The 13,917-nt window shown below is 39.5% G+C and overlaps 3 protein-coding genes across 7 annotated transcripts in view; 1 reads left to right on the top strand and 2 right to left on the bottom strand.

Annotated features, from left to right (window-relative positions):
• The window catches only part of LOC135141577 (delta and Notch-like epidermal growth factor-related receptor), an 80,151-nt gene extending 77,615 nt beyond the window's left edge, over positions 1-2,536 (top strand). For all 5 annotated transcript variants that reach the window (XM_064072802.1, XM_064072801.1, XM_064072803.1 and 2 more), the window contains exons 13-14: positions 1,085-1,197; positions 1,497-2,536. In XM_064072802.1, the coding sequence (XP_063928872.1) occupies positions 1,085-1,197; positions 1,497-1,626 (243 nt within the window). In that variant the 3' untranslated portion in view covers positions 1,627-2,536. The remainder of the gene's footprint in view (positions 1-1,084; positions 1,198-1,496) is intronic.
• Positions 2,537-2,993: 457 nt separating this feature from the next.
• On the bottom strand, positions 2,994-7,960 carry LOC135141419 (xanthine dehydrogenase-like). Its single transcript, XM_064072502.1, has 16 exons — positions 7,838-7,960; positions 7,746-7,789; positions 7,510-7,682; positions 6,948-7,461; positions 6,663-6,892; positions 6,511-6,613; positions 6,043-6,461; positions 5,827-5,995; positions 5,658-5,776; positions 4,556-5,611; positions 4,351-4,509; positions 4,175-4,303; positions 3,997-4,127; positions 3,596-3,945; positions 3,187-3,300; positions 2,994-3,134 (listed from the first exon to the last, which is right to left on the bottom strand). Exons 1-16 carry the CDS (start codon positions 7,855-7,857, stop codon positions 3,067-3,069), a joined length of 3,798 nt encoding a protein of 1,265 aa, XP_063928572.1. The 5' UTR covers positions 7,858-7,960; the 3' UTR covers positions 2,994-3,066.
• A 494-nt stretch (positions 7,961-8,454) lies between these two features.
• Positions 8,455-13,590, bottom strand: LOC135141245 (xanthine dehydrogenase-like). Its single transcript, XM_064072161.1, has 17 exons — positions 13,289-13,590; positions 13,196-13,239; positions 12,967-13,139; positions 12,404-12,917; positions 12,120-12,349; positions 11,970-12,072; positions 11,501-11,919; positions 11,286-11,454; positions 11,122-11,240; positions 10,208-11,075; positions 9,973-10,160; positions 9,768-9,926; positions 9,592-9,720; positions 9,415-9,545; positions 9,018-9,367; positions 8,605-8,718; positions 8,455-8,553 (listed from the first exon to the last, which is right to left on the bottom strand). Exons 1-17 carry the CDS (start codon positions 13,306-13,308, stop codon positions 8,486-8,488), a joined length of 3,798 nt encoding a protein of 1,265 aa, XP_063928231.1. The 5' UTR covers positions 13,309-13,590; the 3' UTR covers positions 8,455-8,485.
• Between the last annotated feature and the right edge of the window lie 327 nt (positions 13,591-13,917).

Below are 13,917 nucleotides of genomic sequence, written 5' to 3'. Positions count from 1 at the left end.
CATCGTTAACGCCGACATAACAGTAACACTAACGCTTCAAACTTCATATGTAACGCAATCTATCGCACTAACGCGCTCCTGTCACATAACCAATTTAAAATCACTACACAAGCTGCAACCGGCATTTTGCTCAAGCTTAAATTACAAACGCGAGGATCACCGGGAAAAACCCGCTTAATTTAGAAGAGCCGGATTCGGGAGGATGGTCGTTCGCGCATTTTAGACCAAAAACGCTGGATTCCTTCTACCGCGTCTAAACTTTCTTCATCAGTTTGTTCACTATTCTCATTTGTATATTTATTCGTTGTCGCCCGATCAAAGTGCACCTAAACTTGTTAGTTCACAAGAGCACTTCCGAACTTCCGTGTATATAGATCGACAAAATTGTTTGCTTGCGTTTATTTGCATTTATTCGGTTACAAGAATTCCTATTCGCAAGTTTGTTTACATTTACCTTAGTATACACCTTAACTGTATTACATTTCGCGACTATTTACAATTAATGTACATAGATCGCCCAGATTTACGGTGTTTGTTTGGGTTCGTCGTGTTTCCGTGTTACAAAGGTTAAACGAACAAAAACAGCCAACTAAGTTTACGGTCGCGTTTTTGCATATGGGTGAAGATTTGTTTCGATAGTTCGCACTTAACAATATCTACTGTACCAAAGGAGCCTGCCTGCAAATTTCAACCTATAGATTGACGTGATATTTTTTGTCATATTTTTAGATGTTCGCTTATGCTCGCGTTTGTTTGTTTTGCGGATTTATATTGGAATCCTTGATGGGTTTTAGGAGTTCCGCATATGATTTTGGTCGGTTTATAAGTTTTCGGGGTCGGAAAAAAAGGATGTAAATTGATGGGTAGTTTTGAAGTGCCATTTCGCATGGTGGTTTTGATTCGCGGCGTCTGCTCGTTTTTGCGGCGAACGCGTCGATCACGTTCTGTTGCGTTTGTTCGCGTGTCGAGCCGGCGCTGCGAGTTTTTTCGCGCACTTCTTGCCGGCGGGCGGCTTGTCGTAAATAAATGAAATGATAAATTTCCGCCATCTAAAGAAATATTACACATTAATCTGTCCGTGTAGGTGACAGTTTGCCACTGCCGGGTGAACAAAACGTATAAACGTTTTATTTTGCGGGCGTATCCGTTGTGGGGATGCAAGAGGAGACCGTCCCAGCCGTCGACCTCTACCAATAGGTGAGTGTGCCACTCTAACGACCCTTCATTCCCTGTAATTAGCACTAAATGAAGCTCATGTCACAACCACATAAATCACCACCCTCCAATACACTCGTCAAAATAATGATCGAACTCTATTCACGCCAGAATTTAAATTTCGCATGTGGAGAGAGCGAGAGGGCGCGGCGGTCGCGGGGAAGTCGTACACTTGGCGACATCTATCAGGGACGCTATTTCCTTACACGATGTAATCTGTTCGGAAAAGCGTTTCAATGCAGTCATTTTTTCGCATGGATTGATTTTTCCTTTTCCGCTAGCGAATGGTTCAGCGGGAAGGACAAAGCTCCGACTGCAACTCCCAGCCGCAGTTTACCTTCACTGGATACGACGGACATGTACTACACTTTAGATTTCAGCGAGAGTCAGAGTTCGCCACTGATCCAATAAACGAGAGCGCAATCGGCATATACTTGTAGATTTTGTAAGCCGTTTCAAACAGGTTGATTTCAATCAATTCAATCACTTCAGTGTTATTTGTGTTCTTCGTCTAGCTTTTTTGTGTCATCATCGCTGCATTGATTGTTACCCTGACGCACCAACAAACTTATTGTCGTTTCTATTTCTTCGTTCATATGTGTACATAAACTAACCGTATAACACTACAAGGTAAAGATAAGAAAACGAATTTTTGTGAATCTCAGTTGTTAAATTCAGTCAAGTCGGTTTACAAAGGAAAAGCTCGAAACCTCCCCTGGCTCGACCTTTTCCATTCTGTTTTGAATTGACTTTTTGAACCGGGGCCGAAAATAGCCCCGCACGATGTTATTGTTTAAACAAAAAATTGCTCAAAGTGCTTTGCAAAATTTTGATAGTAGTTGTTGAGCAATTATAAATATATACACAAAACAGTAATTGTTAGAATTTGAAGTGTGCTCAACATAGCGTAACGAACATATAACTGTATATTTGCGCATGTGGCAAATATTCAAAAAGTCAGGTAGCGAAACTACGAAATCCAGTTGATGTTTTTCTTTAAAGATGTGCTTAAAACTGGATTGCAGCTGATTCAAGAACCGAAATTGTGTAAAGTACCCCAGCCTAACGTACCCATGTGCCAAACGTGTAGAATGTATGTAGTAGGTACCATCTGTATCTCACTTTATCGTATAAATGGGGCTTTAAATTAATCGGAAAATTGTTACTGTAAATAAAACTTATTATGTAGATGTTTCTACTTTCCACAGTGCAATGGCCATTCCATCCATATAATCGATCACTTGTTCATCACCAAATTTATCTGTTTTTAAAAACATATGATATTGGAAATTTCTTGTTTCTAATAAAGTATGTTCAAAAAGGCGTGCGTTTTATTAAACCCGATCCAAGCAAATCTATCGACTGGTTCTTCTCGCTTTAAAAAAATCCCCATAAAAAGATGATAGCGTTCGTATTGCCAGTTTTATGCTGTCTTTGTATGCTCGTCTGTCGTAAAACTGTGCCACCGAAATGTATCGACCACCCTCAGGTAATAAATAAAATTATATCGGACATTCTCGCTTGACCAATTTTTTTCATTAGGTAAACATGTTTTTAAAATACGGGTCGCCGATGGTGATGCCGATTATATAGAGATAGAAATGGACTCTCGTGACTTGTCTTATAGAACGTTAATGGAAAGATGCTGTCTTGAATTGAATATTGATGGGACTCAAATTGACAGAATAAGGAAAATGCCTGATGTCAGGGTGCGTTCTGATGAGGATGTTGGAAGATTTAATGCATTCGAGGCCTTCGAAATCTGCCTTAAGAACATAAACCGATCATGAAGTTATTTATTTCAAGCGAATTTACATAACTTGTGTATTTATTTCCCCAATAAATTCTTTATTATAGCACGTATTGCTTGTAATCGTTCAGACTGTTCACGAACACCTTCTCTATAGTCGTCGGCCCATCTAAAACAAACTCATTTCACCCAAAAGTCGATTTTTTTAAAATGGACTATACCAATAGGAAACCATTTTGCGTTAGTCGACGCAGCATCCAATCTCGCCGATGCTAGAGCATTCCTGATCGCTAGTGGAACCACTATCGACAAACATAAAGGAGGTTCCGCAGTAGCTGTTGAATAGAAAATTTCGAAAAGAAATAAAAATAAGTCCATTTGGCAATAACGAAAGCAGAGATAACCGTTACGTGCACGAGTAATGGCCACTTTAGCCTTGGGCACACTACGGATATTTCAGTCTGATTTCGCCCGGTCACTCCTTTACCAATAGGACATATTGATTAGATATCAAACGCCAAAGGACACGTATTGTCAAGATAGCCATCACATAAATATTTCACGATTTATTGCAGTGGCTCTCTTATCCCTTTGTGTTTGTACGTACACAACGTCGGAAGCGATAATTACCCTTAGAATATAGCACGCCCACTGGGTTTGGATTATTTTTCTTTAACTGGACCCTAAAATCGACTGGAATATCCTTAGCACCCGGCGGACGGTAATTCCAAGTCCTGTCCGTCAATATTTTCCCTTCATAATTGTAAACAATTTCTTCAGTCGTGTAGTAACCTAATCCCATTATAAAAGCACCTTCGACTTGGCCAATATCAACTAAAGGACTCATAGATCGACCCACATCTTCTAGTAAATCGACTCTGTTAACGATGTGTTGGCCGGTGAGTATATCTATTATAACTTCACAAGCACAAACTCCATAAATCGGATACTCGTTAACATTGGGCTCTTTTGGTGAAAACCTAAAAGTCGCATTATTTTAAGAATCTAATTACGCAAAAATACTTAATTACATTCCGATTGCCGCCAAATTAACAAAATTCTCGTGACAAGCTGTTATCCAGTCGGGCCAAGTCCCGTTGGGATTTTTGTCTTTGTATGGTTGAATACGCGCGATTAGTTGGTCACAAGCTTGAATTACTCCCTATAACCACGGTTAGATTTGTTTTCTATACATGTACAAATTCTTACATAGCAGACGGCTTCAGAAGTTACGCTGCCACCAGTTACCACGTTATTTGGACAAGTGAAACTGTTACTCGGAAGGACGGCTACGAAATTTAAGTCGATGCCAAATTTGTATGCGCACACTTGGGCTGCCTGAAAAGTTTGACGTTTATAGACATATTAAAAAATATATTTATTACTTTGGTGTTAATGCCTTGACCCATCTCAATTCCTCCGTGAGATATTTGAACTGTTCCGTCGCCATGAAAAATAGAAACCATAACCGAAAAAGGTCCCGATGCTCCTAAATTGTAAGTCATGTTAACCATAGCTAACCCTTTTTTCTTCCATCGATTCTCCTAGAAATACCGAATGAAAACAACGTTTTTAAAAATTGAACCTCACCTGATTGAAGGTTTCTATATCAGCTTTCCTTGTATCTATATCCGCCCACGTTTTCAATTCATCAATGTATGTTGAAATTGGGGTTTGTTGAAAGTTTGCCTTTTTCAGTTCTATGGGATCCATCCCAAGTTCTACCGCACAGTGTTCCATTATGGCTTCAATTGAACCAACACCTTCCGTACTACCTGGAGCACGAGCCCACGTGTTGTTATGTGTATCAGTGACCGCTACTTTCATGTGTATTTCAAAAGTATCGTTAACGTAACTACCCAAGAAATCGTTTAGAATTTCGCCATACGGAATTTCGTTAATACTGGCTCCCAGATCCGAATAGTGGGTGCATGTCAGATATTGAATGACCCCTTGGTCGTTAAGCCCGACTTCGTAATCCGACGAAAACGGAAACCGTTTTCCAATTGCTTGCACATTATCCGAGAACGACAAATTCACCTTTACCGGTCTTCGCAGCTTCCAGGCTGCTAGGGCTGTCGCACATGAAACCAACCCATTGCGGCTAATTTTAGCACCAAAACCGCCCCCCAATCTCCGAACACTAACTTGGATTTTGTTATTGGGGATTTGAAGCATTTTGGCAACGGCAATCTGGATTTGGTCCATCCATTGCGTTGACGGAAAAATATCCATACCGTTTTCGTTTGGTACGACGCTGCAGCACTGCTGCTCCAAGTGGAAGTGGTACTGATGATAAATATCAAAAGTACCCTTTACAACGTGCGTGATATCCGTGCCTTTTCTTGTGGGTTCGATCGTCCGTATTTCCTGAATCCTGTCTGTGCGATCTGCTTGTAAAACTTGACGTATCGAAAGCAAAGGGCCTACTGTAGGAGGATCGTAAGTGGCTTCTACCAAACTGGATGCCGTTCGTAGAATGGCTTCGGATTCTCCGACTAAAATCCCGATAGGTTGGTGATGATAGTGCACACGTCCCGAGCAAAAAATTTCTTCAGCTTGTTGGAAAAATAGTTCCAAGGGAGTGAAGTTGTTGTCGCCTGGAATATCGTCTTTGCTGTAGAATGCGACAACGCCTTCAACTTCCTGCAACGAGAGGATCAATTGCGAGTTTAAACCGTCGTAGACTTACCAAAGCTTTGCTAGCGTCAATGCTTTTGAGCGTGGAGTTTGGCGGAGCATCGGCTAGAATAAGCGTGCCGAAGAGCTGATGGGGAGAATCAGGTAAGTCGCTGACATATTGAGCCTGACCTAAGAAAATATATAATTGACTTAGATGTTACAAATGAGTGATTTAGTACCAGAAGTTTGGGCAAGAGCTTCAATTTTAGGTATTGCTTGTGTTAAGGGGTAGAGAGAGGCGTTGGTTTCATAATCTTGTACACCTGTAGATATGGGTCTCTCTAGCATAGCACCACCGGATTGGTTCTTCGGTGATAATTTATCAGCAGGAGCAATCGCCAGAACTGTCTAAATTTGAAGATTGAAATTTTGGTTGCCGGGACGTCAATACTTACTTTGTAGAAGAGCGCCATTGCCAATTGTTTTCTATAGTCTGGTGATGGATCAGGTGGAATTACATCACATATTAACTCGCTGGATAATGACGTCAACGCTTGTTGTAGAACATTGTCATCAAATAAATCTTTCCCAGCTAACAACGTTTCGGTTGCTGTGGCATGTGTAAAAGTCGGATTTATGTTTCCATAGACGATTGTAGCAGAATCTAGCGTTCCGTTGATGTTGAATTGGAATAAGAATCCTGCGTTTACATTTGCGTGGGTGTTCTGAGCACGCGGCATGATTTTATAACTCACGAACTTGACATTATCCATCAGATAACTCGGAAAAGTGATCGTTTTTAAGACTTTTAAGTTCATGTCTTGGCTTATGAATTCTTCCGGAGACAATTGAGCTTCTTGTCCATCGACACCAACTGAAACAAGCTTCAATCTTGATTGTTAAATAAGAGTTAAAATACTGACCTATAGTAAGCTTGGCTCCAACCGTTTCTAAAATAAGGTAAATATCAGATGGAAAGTCGTGGTTGTCGTGTTTCATGATAAGATTTCCGGCTATTGTTCCAGTCTGAAAACGTGACATGAGCGAGTGGCCAGAAAATTTAATTAAAACTCACATTCCTCACAGGGACGTTTGCAATTAAGTCAATATGATTAGCTAATTCTATGAAGTAAGAAAATTGGGGATTTTCGGCTCCGACTTCGTTGAACACGTCCATAGCGGTGGTTAAAGTGGTATTTGCTCCCAACACGTATGTCTCACCTACGAATTCGCTGACTTTCAACTCGGGGACTGACGTAACATCTATGTAGATATCTACCGAGGCTCTATATGAACTAAATACACCTAGAAACGACTATATGAATACGAGACCTGTTTGTGTGTAGCAATATAAGAATACCCATGGCTGTATTTCCGGCTACTAGTTTGTAAGTCGCCCCTCCTGATGTACTTAACGCAGAAAGCAGATCACTCAAAGAAAAAACCTTTATCCACTGCGCAGCAGCCATTTGGAGATAGAAAGGTTCTTTACCCCTCTTGTCACACTTCGTCGTGCACTTCTTTTCACATTTATCTTTTTTACAAATCTTCAAGTCCTCTATATCGGGATAATGACCAAGTATCTCGGGACTGACATCTGTGCAAAGTGATTTAAAAGCTGAAAGTATTGGTCTGTAACCAGTGCAACGACATATGCTGCCACCAAATGAATTTTCAACATCCTTCATTGTTAGTTTTCCGGATTCGTACAACGCATACATGTTCATCACCATTCCGGGGGAACACATGCCGCATTGCGTTCCATTAAAAGTCGCTAAAGTTTCTTGGACGACATGATAACCGTTGAGGGGGTCCCCGATACCTTCAATCGTATAAATTGTCCATCCATTACAAGATAAAAGAGGGATGAGGCACTGTAAGAAAAGTATTAAAATGACATCAGGAAGGGTTGCATAAATTACCGAATTCACGGCTAAGTAGATGTTTTTTTCAGTGTTCGGGTCGTGCATGTACAACACCACAGTACACGCCCCGCAACCCCCTTCAAAGCATACACCTTTGGTACCTGTTAATTGTAAAGTGTCCCTGATGTAACTGTTCAGGGACGTAGTGGGAGATACGTCGTCGACATTGACTGTAATCGCATTGTTACTTTTGTTATTATTATTATTATTATTATTATTATTATTTTACCCACCGGTGTACTCCTTGTCTTGTATATGGAATTTGATTTGTTGAACCCTAAAAAATCCCATTGAATGCAATCATTAAGCAAACGTAAATACTCACTGTTTTATTTCTGTTGACATTTTTTGTTTTAAACTTAATCCGTTTCTTCTAGCTAGAGATCGGAATTTTCTTCATTGCACGATTAACCGTCACAACATGCAAGTGTGAAAGTAAACAATAGAATGATCACTAAACAAAATAAGCTTGTTTATATAGCGATAATTATTTACATAAATTTGGAAACACTTTACCGATCTTATCTAATCATTATTTTTTGTAAATTTTGTTTACAATCAATTATCCACTCGAGATAAATATTTTTTTGGCACATATTTTAATACTGTTGTAATACCTGAATACATATGTTGCACACAACATTTAAAATAAGTTTCGTTACCAAATCTTATTTAACGTGTTTTTAGAAGTTTCCGTCGTTTTTCCAAAAAATATCTATAAATCTGTATACTTACTAGTTGTTTACCAGAAAGTATTGGAGTGCTGATTGTACTTCCAAAAATAAATGGAACAAAAGCAATTACTACCTCTCCAGTTCACCCTATACAGGCCCCTCTGAGTACTACTTTGAAAAACTCTTATAAATAAGCGGCATGTTGACTTTAAGAAGATAGGGAAATTCAGTACAATCTGCTCTTTAGAAATCCGTTACGAACAACAACAAGATAGAAAGTATATTTATTCGAAGCAAATTTACAAGACATATTGCTTAAAATTATTTAAACTTTCCACGAATACTTTTTCTATAGTTGTGGTTCCATCTGAAACAAAGACTTTTAATCCAAATTCGATTCATTTACAGGTGACATTACTAATAGGAAACCATTTTGCGTTAGTCGACGCAGCATCCACTCTTGCTGACGCTACCGCGTTCCTGATCGCAAGCGGTACAGCTATCGACAGACATAAAGGAGGCTCTGCAGTAGCTGTCAAAACAACACTTCAAAATTAAAATATCGAACCTTTAGATGCACGAATAATGGGCCAACCTTGGACACTCCGGATATTTCGGTTTGATTTCGCTTGATTATTTTTTACAAATAGGAGATACTGATTAGATACCAAAAACCAAAGGACCCGTATTGTCTCGATACTCATCATAGTATCGAGACAATCTCGGCAATTCATACATAAGTTTCACGTTGACCATTAGCACTAGGACCATCCAGAGTGTCAAGATTATGAAATGCTCCCAAGTTGTCATAAAATAGAAAGCGCCGCTTACCTTTAGAATGTAACACGCCCGCCGGATTGGGATTATTTTTTTTTAATCGGACCCTAAAATCAACCGGAATGTCTTTAGCGCCCGGTGGGCGATAATTCCAAGTTCTATCCGTCAAGATTTTCCCTTCGTAGTTGTGAATAATCTCTTCCGTGGTGTAGTAACCCAATCCCATGATAAAAGCACCTTCAATTTGCCCTATATCAACTAGAGGACTCATAGACTGGCCCACATCTTCAAGTAGATCGACCCTGCTAACAATATGTTGACCGGTGAGTATATCCACCAGAACTTCGCAAGCACAGGCTCCGTAAATTTTGTATGCTTGAACATTAGGTTCTTTTGGCGAAAACCTGGAAATCAGGTGTGAGGTACTAAATTACATTCGGGTAAGGTTTACATTCCGATGGCGGATAAATTGACGTAGTCCCCGTGGCAAGCCTTTACCCAATCCTTCCAAGTACCATTGGGTTGTTTGTCTTTGTATGGTTTAATCCTAGCTATTAATGTGTCGCAAGCTTGGATTACGCCCTAGAATCACAGTTAGGTTTTTTTCTTTACGGGAGAAAATTCTTACATAGCAGACGGCTTCAGAAGTGAGGCTTCCGCCGGACACCACGTTATTCGGAGTAGTAAAACTATTACTTGGAATTACGACGACGGAATTTAAATCAATGCCAAGCTTGTACGCGCACACTTGGGCTGCCTAAAATTACGGTCATTCATAAAGGTAATCGAAAAGTGGGTGATTACTTTAGTGTTGATGCCCTGTCCCATTTCGATGCCTCCGTGAGATATCTGGACGGATCCATCACCATGAAGTATAGAGACCAAGACCGAATATGGACCAAAGGGTCCAAAAAAGTAGGTCATAGGTACCACAGACAAACCTTTCTTCTTCCATCGATTCTCCTAGAGACACCAATAAAATCAACAGTTCTAAGAAATCAGTGCTCACCTTGTTGAATGTTAGTATAGACTGTTTTCTCTTATCAATTTCCGCCCATGTTGTTAACTCATCAATATACTCCGAAATCGGGGAATCTTGTGGAAAGTTTGCTTTCCTAAGTTCTATGGGGTCCATATCAAGTTCCATGGCACAGTGTTCCATTATCGCTTCGATCGAGCCCAAAGCTTCAGTACTACCTACAAAGAGATGATATCTTCTACCTTTGAAAAAAGAAAAAGTCTACCTGGAGCTCGTGTCCACGTGTTGTGATGAGTATCAGTATTTACTGACTTCATATCTAGTTTAAAAGTGTCATTAACGTAACTTCCCTTAAAATCTAGAACGATTATTTGGGCAGGATTTTCATTAGAAATGGACCCCAAGTCCGAATAATGGGTGCATGTCATATATTGAATAATCCCTTGATTGTTAAGACCGACTTCATAGTCAGTCGAAAATGGGAATCGTTTTCCAAGTGCATGCATATTATCTGTGAGGGACATATAGACTTTTACCGGTTTGTGTAGTTTCCACGCTGCTAGAGCTGTCGCACAGGACACTAACCCGTTCCGACTAATTTTACCACCAAAGGCACCACCTAGTCTACGTACAGTCACGTTAATTTTATTACTAGGGATTTCAAGCATTTTAGAAACAGCTATTTGGATTTGATCCATCCACTGACTTGAGGGATAAATGTCTATACCGTTTTCGTTCGGTACGACGCTGCAGCATTGCGATTCCATATGAAAGTGGTACTGCTGATAAACGTCAAAAGTCCCCTTAATCACATGTGTGATATCTGTGCCTTTCCTCGTCGGTTGAATTGTTTTTCCATCGTGAATTCGGTCAGTACGACCTTCTTTTAAAATTTGCCGTACTGTAAGTAACGGAGCTACTGTAGGAGGATCGTAGGTTGCTTCAATCAGGCTTATTGCACTTTGTACAACGGCCTGAGAGTTACCAACCAAAATCCCGATTGGTTGGTGATGGTAAAGAACACGCCCCGAACAAAAAATTTCTTCTTCTTCTTTGAAAAAGTCCAAAGGCATGAAGTTATTCTTGCCGGGAATATCGTCTTTGCTATAGAATGCGACAATGCCTTCAATTTCCTAGAACCACAACATGAACTCACAACTTCAAATGTTGTAAACTTACTAGAGCTTTGCTAGCGTCTATATTTTTAATAATGGAGTTTGGAGGGGCATCTGCTAGAATAAGCGTACCGAACAACTGATGAGGAACATCGGGCAAATCGTGAATGTATTGAGCTTGTCCTAAAAATATCATTGATTAAGTGTTACAATTGAGTGATTTAGTACCGGAAGTTTGGGCAAGAGCTTCAATTTTGGGTACCGCTTGCGTCAAGGGGTAGAGAGAGGTGTTGGTTTCGTAGTCTTGTACACCTGTAGATATGGGTCTTTCTAGAATAGGACCACCTGATTGGTTCTTCGGTGATAATTTATCAGCGGGCGCAATACTCAGAACTGCCTAAAACCGGAAGTGCAGTCTTAGTTGTCGGGGTGTCAGTTCTTACCTTATAGAAAAGTGCTACCGCCAGTTGTTTTCTATATTCCGGTGACGGATCAGGTGGAATTAAGTCACATGTTAATTCATCTAATAAAGAGGCAAATGCTTGTTGTAAAACCGCGTTGTCAAACAAATTTTTCCCAGTTAATAATTTTTCAGTTTCTGACGCATGCGCAAAAGTCGGATTTATGTTTCCATAGACTATTCTAGCAGAATCTAGAGTGCCGTTAGTGTTGAATTGGAATAAAAATCCGGCATTTACGTTTGCATGAGTGTTTTGTGCTCGTGGCATAATTTTATAGCTCACGTATTTTACATTATCAACGTTATAACTCGGAAAAACGATAGTTTTTACAACTTTTAACGTCATGTCGTAATTTAAGAAGTCTTTTGGCGACATTTGGACTTCTTGTGCATCAGTATCAGCTTAAACAAAAGTTTTAATATTGTTACTAAATGGTGATTAAAATACTGACTGATTGTTAGTTTTGCTCCCACTGTTTCCAAAATGAGAAAAATGTCGGATGGAAAATGGTGGTTGTCGTGTTTGATCATAAGATTCCCGGCTATTGTTCCAGTCTAAAAATATGGTATGAAACAATAGCCATAAAGTTTTGCTCACTTACATTCCTCACAGGAACGTTAGCAACTAAATCAATATGATTAGCTAATTGTGTGAGATAAGCAAATTGAGGCTTTTCTTTCCCTACTTCGGTGAAGAGTTCCATAGCAATCGCTAAAGATGTATTTGCTCCTAATACATACGTAGTATCAACAAATTCATGAACTTTTAATTCAGGGACAGACATGACATCAACGTAGATATCAGCAGAGCCTCCGTAGGAGCTAAATACTCCTAAAAAGATAATAAGCAAATTTGAGGATTATGTTATCAATAATCCGATAATACCTTGCGCGGTATTTCCTGCGACCAGTTTATAAGACGCCTTGCCTGCCGTTCGCAAAACAGAAAGTAAATCACTTAAAGAGTATACCTTCATCCATCTCGAATCGGCCAGCTGGTGATAGAAAGGTTCTTTATTCGCCCTGTCACACTTTGTCGGGCACTTCTTTTCACATTTATCTTTTTTGCACATCTTCAGGTCCTCTATATCGGGATACTGACCAAGTAACTCAGGACTAGCATCTGTGCACAGCGATTTAAAAGCCGAAAGTATTGGCCTATAACCGGTGCAGCGGCATATATTGCCACCAAACGCGTTTTCGACTTCTTTCATTGTTAATTTTCCTGATTCGTATAACGCGTACATGTTCATCACCATTCCTGGAGAGCACACGCCGCATTGTGTTCCGTTAAAATTCGCTAAAGTTTGCTGGATGACATGGTAACCCTTGACAGGGTCTCCTATTCCTTCAATCGTATAAATTCTCCAGCCATTACAAGACAGGAGAGGGATGAGACACTGCAAGGGAAGAGTTAAAAGGGTCGCAGTGGGAAGTTGTATAATTTACCGAATTTACGGCTAGATAGATATCTTTATCTGTGTTTACATCTTTGCTGTACAATACAACAATGCATGCACCACAACCCCCTTCATGGCACACACCCTTCGTGCCTGTCAGTTGTAACGTTTTCCTGATGTAGGTGTTTAGAGATGTGTTAGGGGTCACTTCCTCCACATTGACTACATGCGGAAATAATTATTACTGTTAGTATTGTAACAATTACACTGTTACGTACCGGTGTATTCCTTGTCTTGCAAGTGGAATTTAATTTGTTGAATTCTAAAAAAAAAGCTATTGTATCTGAATTTTAACTAAACGCAAATCTCACTGTTTTATTTCTGGGGACATTTTTGCAGCTCACTCTTTCTTCAAGGTAGAATATAGAGTTTTCTTCACCGCACGAATTAAACGTCTCGACAGTCATACGAGTGCGAAAGTAAACAGTAAACTGATGAATAATTCTCTGAGCCTTGGTTATATAATGATACTTGTTTGCATGCTTCACACACAATGATAATCATATTCATAATTCACAAATCTGTTAGCAATATTATTCAATAAAATGTTTCTTTATGAAGTTTGTTATATCATCCACACGGAATGATTGGTTTTTCCAAAATATTTAACAACACTGCAAGACAATCCTTATATACTCTTCTTCAGAAACGAATTGGATGACTCGCAACTATTTTAATGCCAAGGTTTATTTTTATTCATTTTTAAAGGTCATCGTTATTATTTAAGAATTTGCTTTTTAATTGTGTTTTAGATTTGTCTTGAGATTTTGTCAGTTTACTTTTTAATAAAAATAATAATAATAAAACAAACATTGCTTCACTGCCTCCAATTCATCTAGGTGAAGTACCGATTTATACAACTCTAGTAAGCAGGATGCTCGGATTAGAACAAAATTAGCATCAATTTTCTCGTCAGAGCCGCTGAAGATAAATTCATTTG

This window comes from Zophobas morio, unplaced genomic scaffold (genome assembly GCF_036711695.1).
Source record: "Zophobas morio isolate AGI-343-1 ecotype UQ-CSIRO unplaced genomic scaffold, CSIRO_AGI_Zmor_V1 ptg000044l, whole genome shotgun sequence".
NCBI classification, from domain to species: Eukaryota; Metazoa; Arthropoda; class Insecta; order Coleoptera; family Tenebrionidae; genus Zophobas; species Zophobas morio.
The sequence above is the reverse complement of the archived record's forward strand: the minus strand, read 5'-3'. Positions and strand labels throughout refer to the sequence as shown.

Bases quoted from the DNA above. Each gene is read 5' to 3' on its own strand.
- LOC135141245 (XM_064072161.1), bottom strand. From the start codon at position 13,308: ATGTCCCCAGAAATAAAACA. The intron at 10,161-10,207 runs GTAGACTTTTTC...ATCTCTTTGTAG, and splicing joins CACGTGGACACGAGCTCCAG to GTAGTACTGAAGCTTTGGGC. The intron at 9,546-9,591 runs GTAAGAATTTTC...CTGTGATTCTAG, and splicing joins CTTCTGAAGCCGTCTGCTAT to GGCGTAATCCAAGCTTGCGA.
- LOC135141419 (XM_064072502.1), bottom strand. From the start codon at position 7,857: ATGTCAACAGAAATAAAACA. The intron at 7,683-7,745 runs GTGGGTAAAATA...ATGCGATTACAG, and splicing joins ACAAGACAAGGAGTACACCG to TCAATGTCGACGACGTATCT. The intron at 3,135-3,186 runs GTATAGTCCATT...AGTTTGTTTTAG, and splicing joins CGCAAAATGGTTTCCTATTG to ATGGGCCGACGACTATAGAG.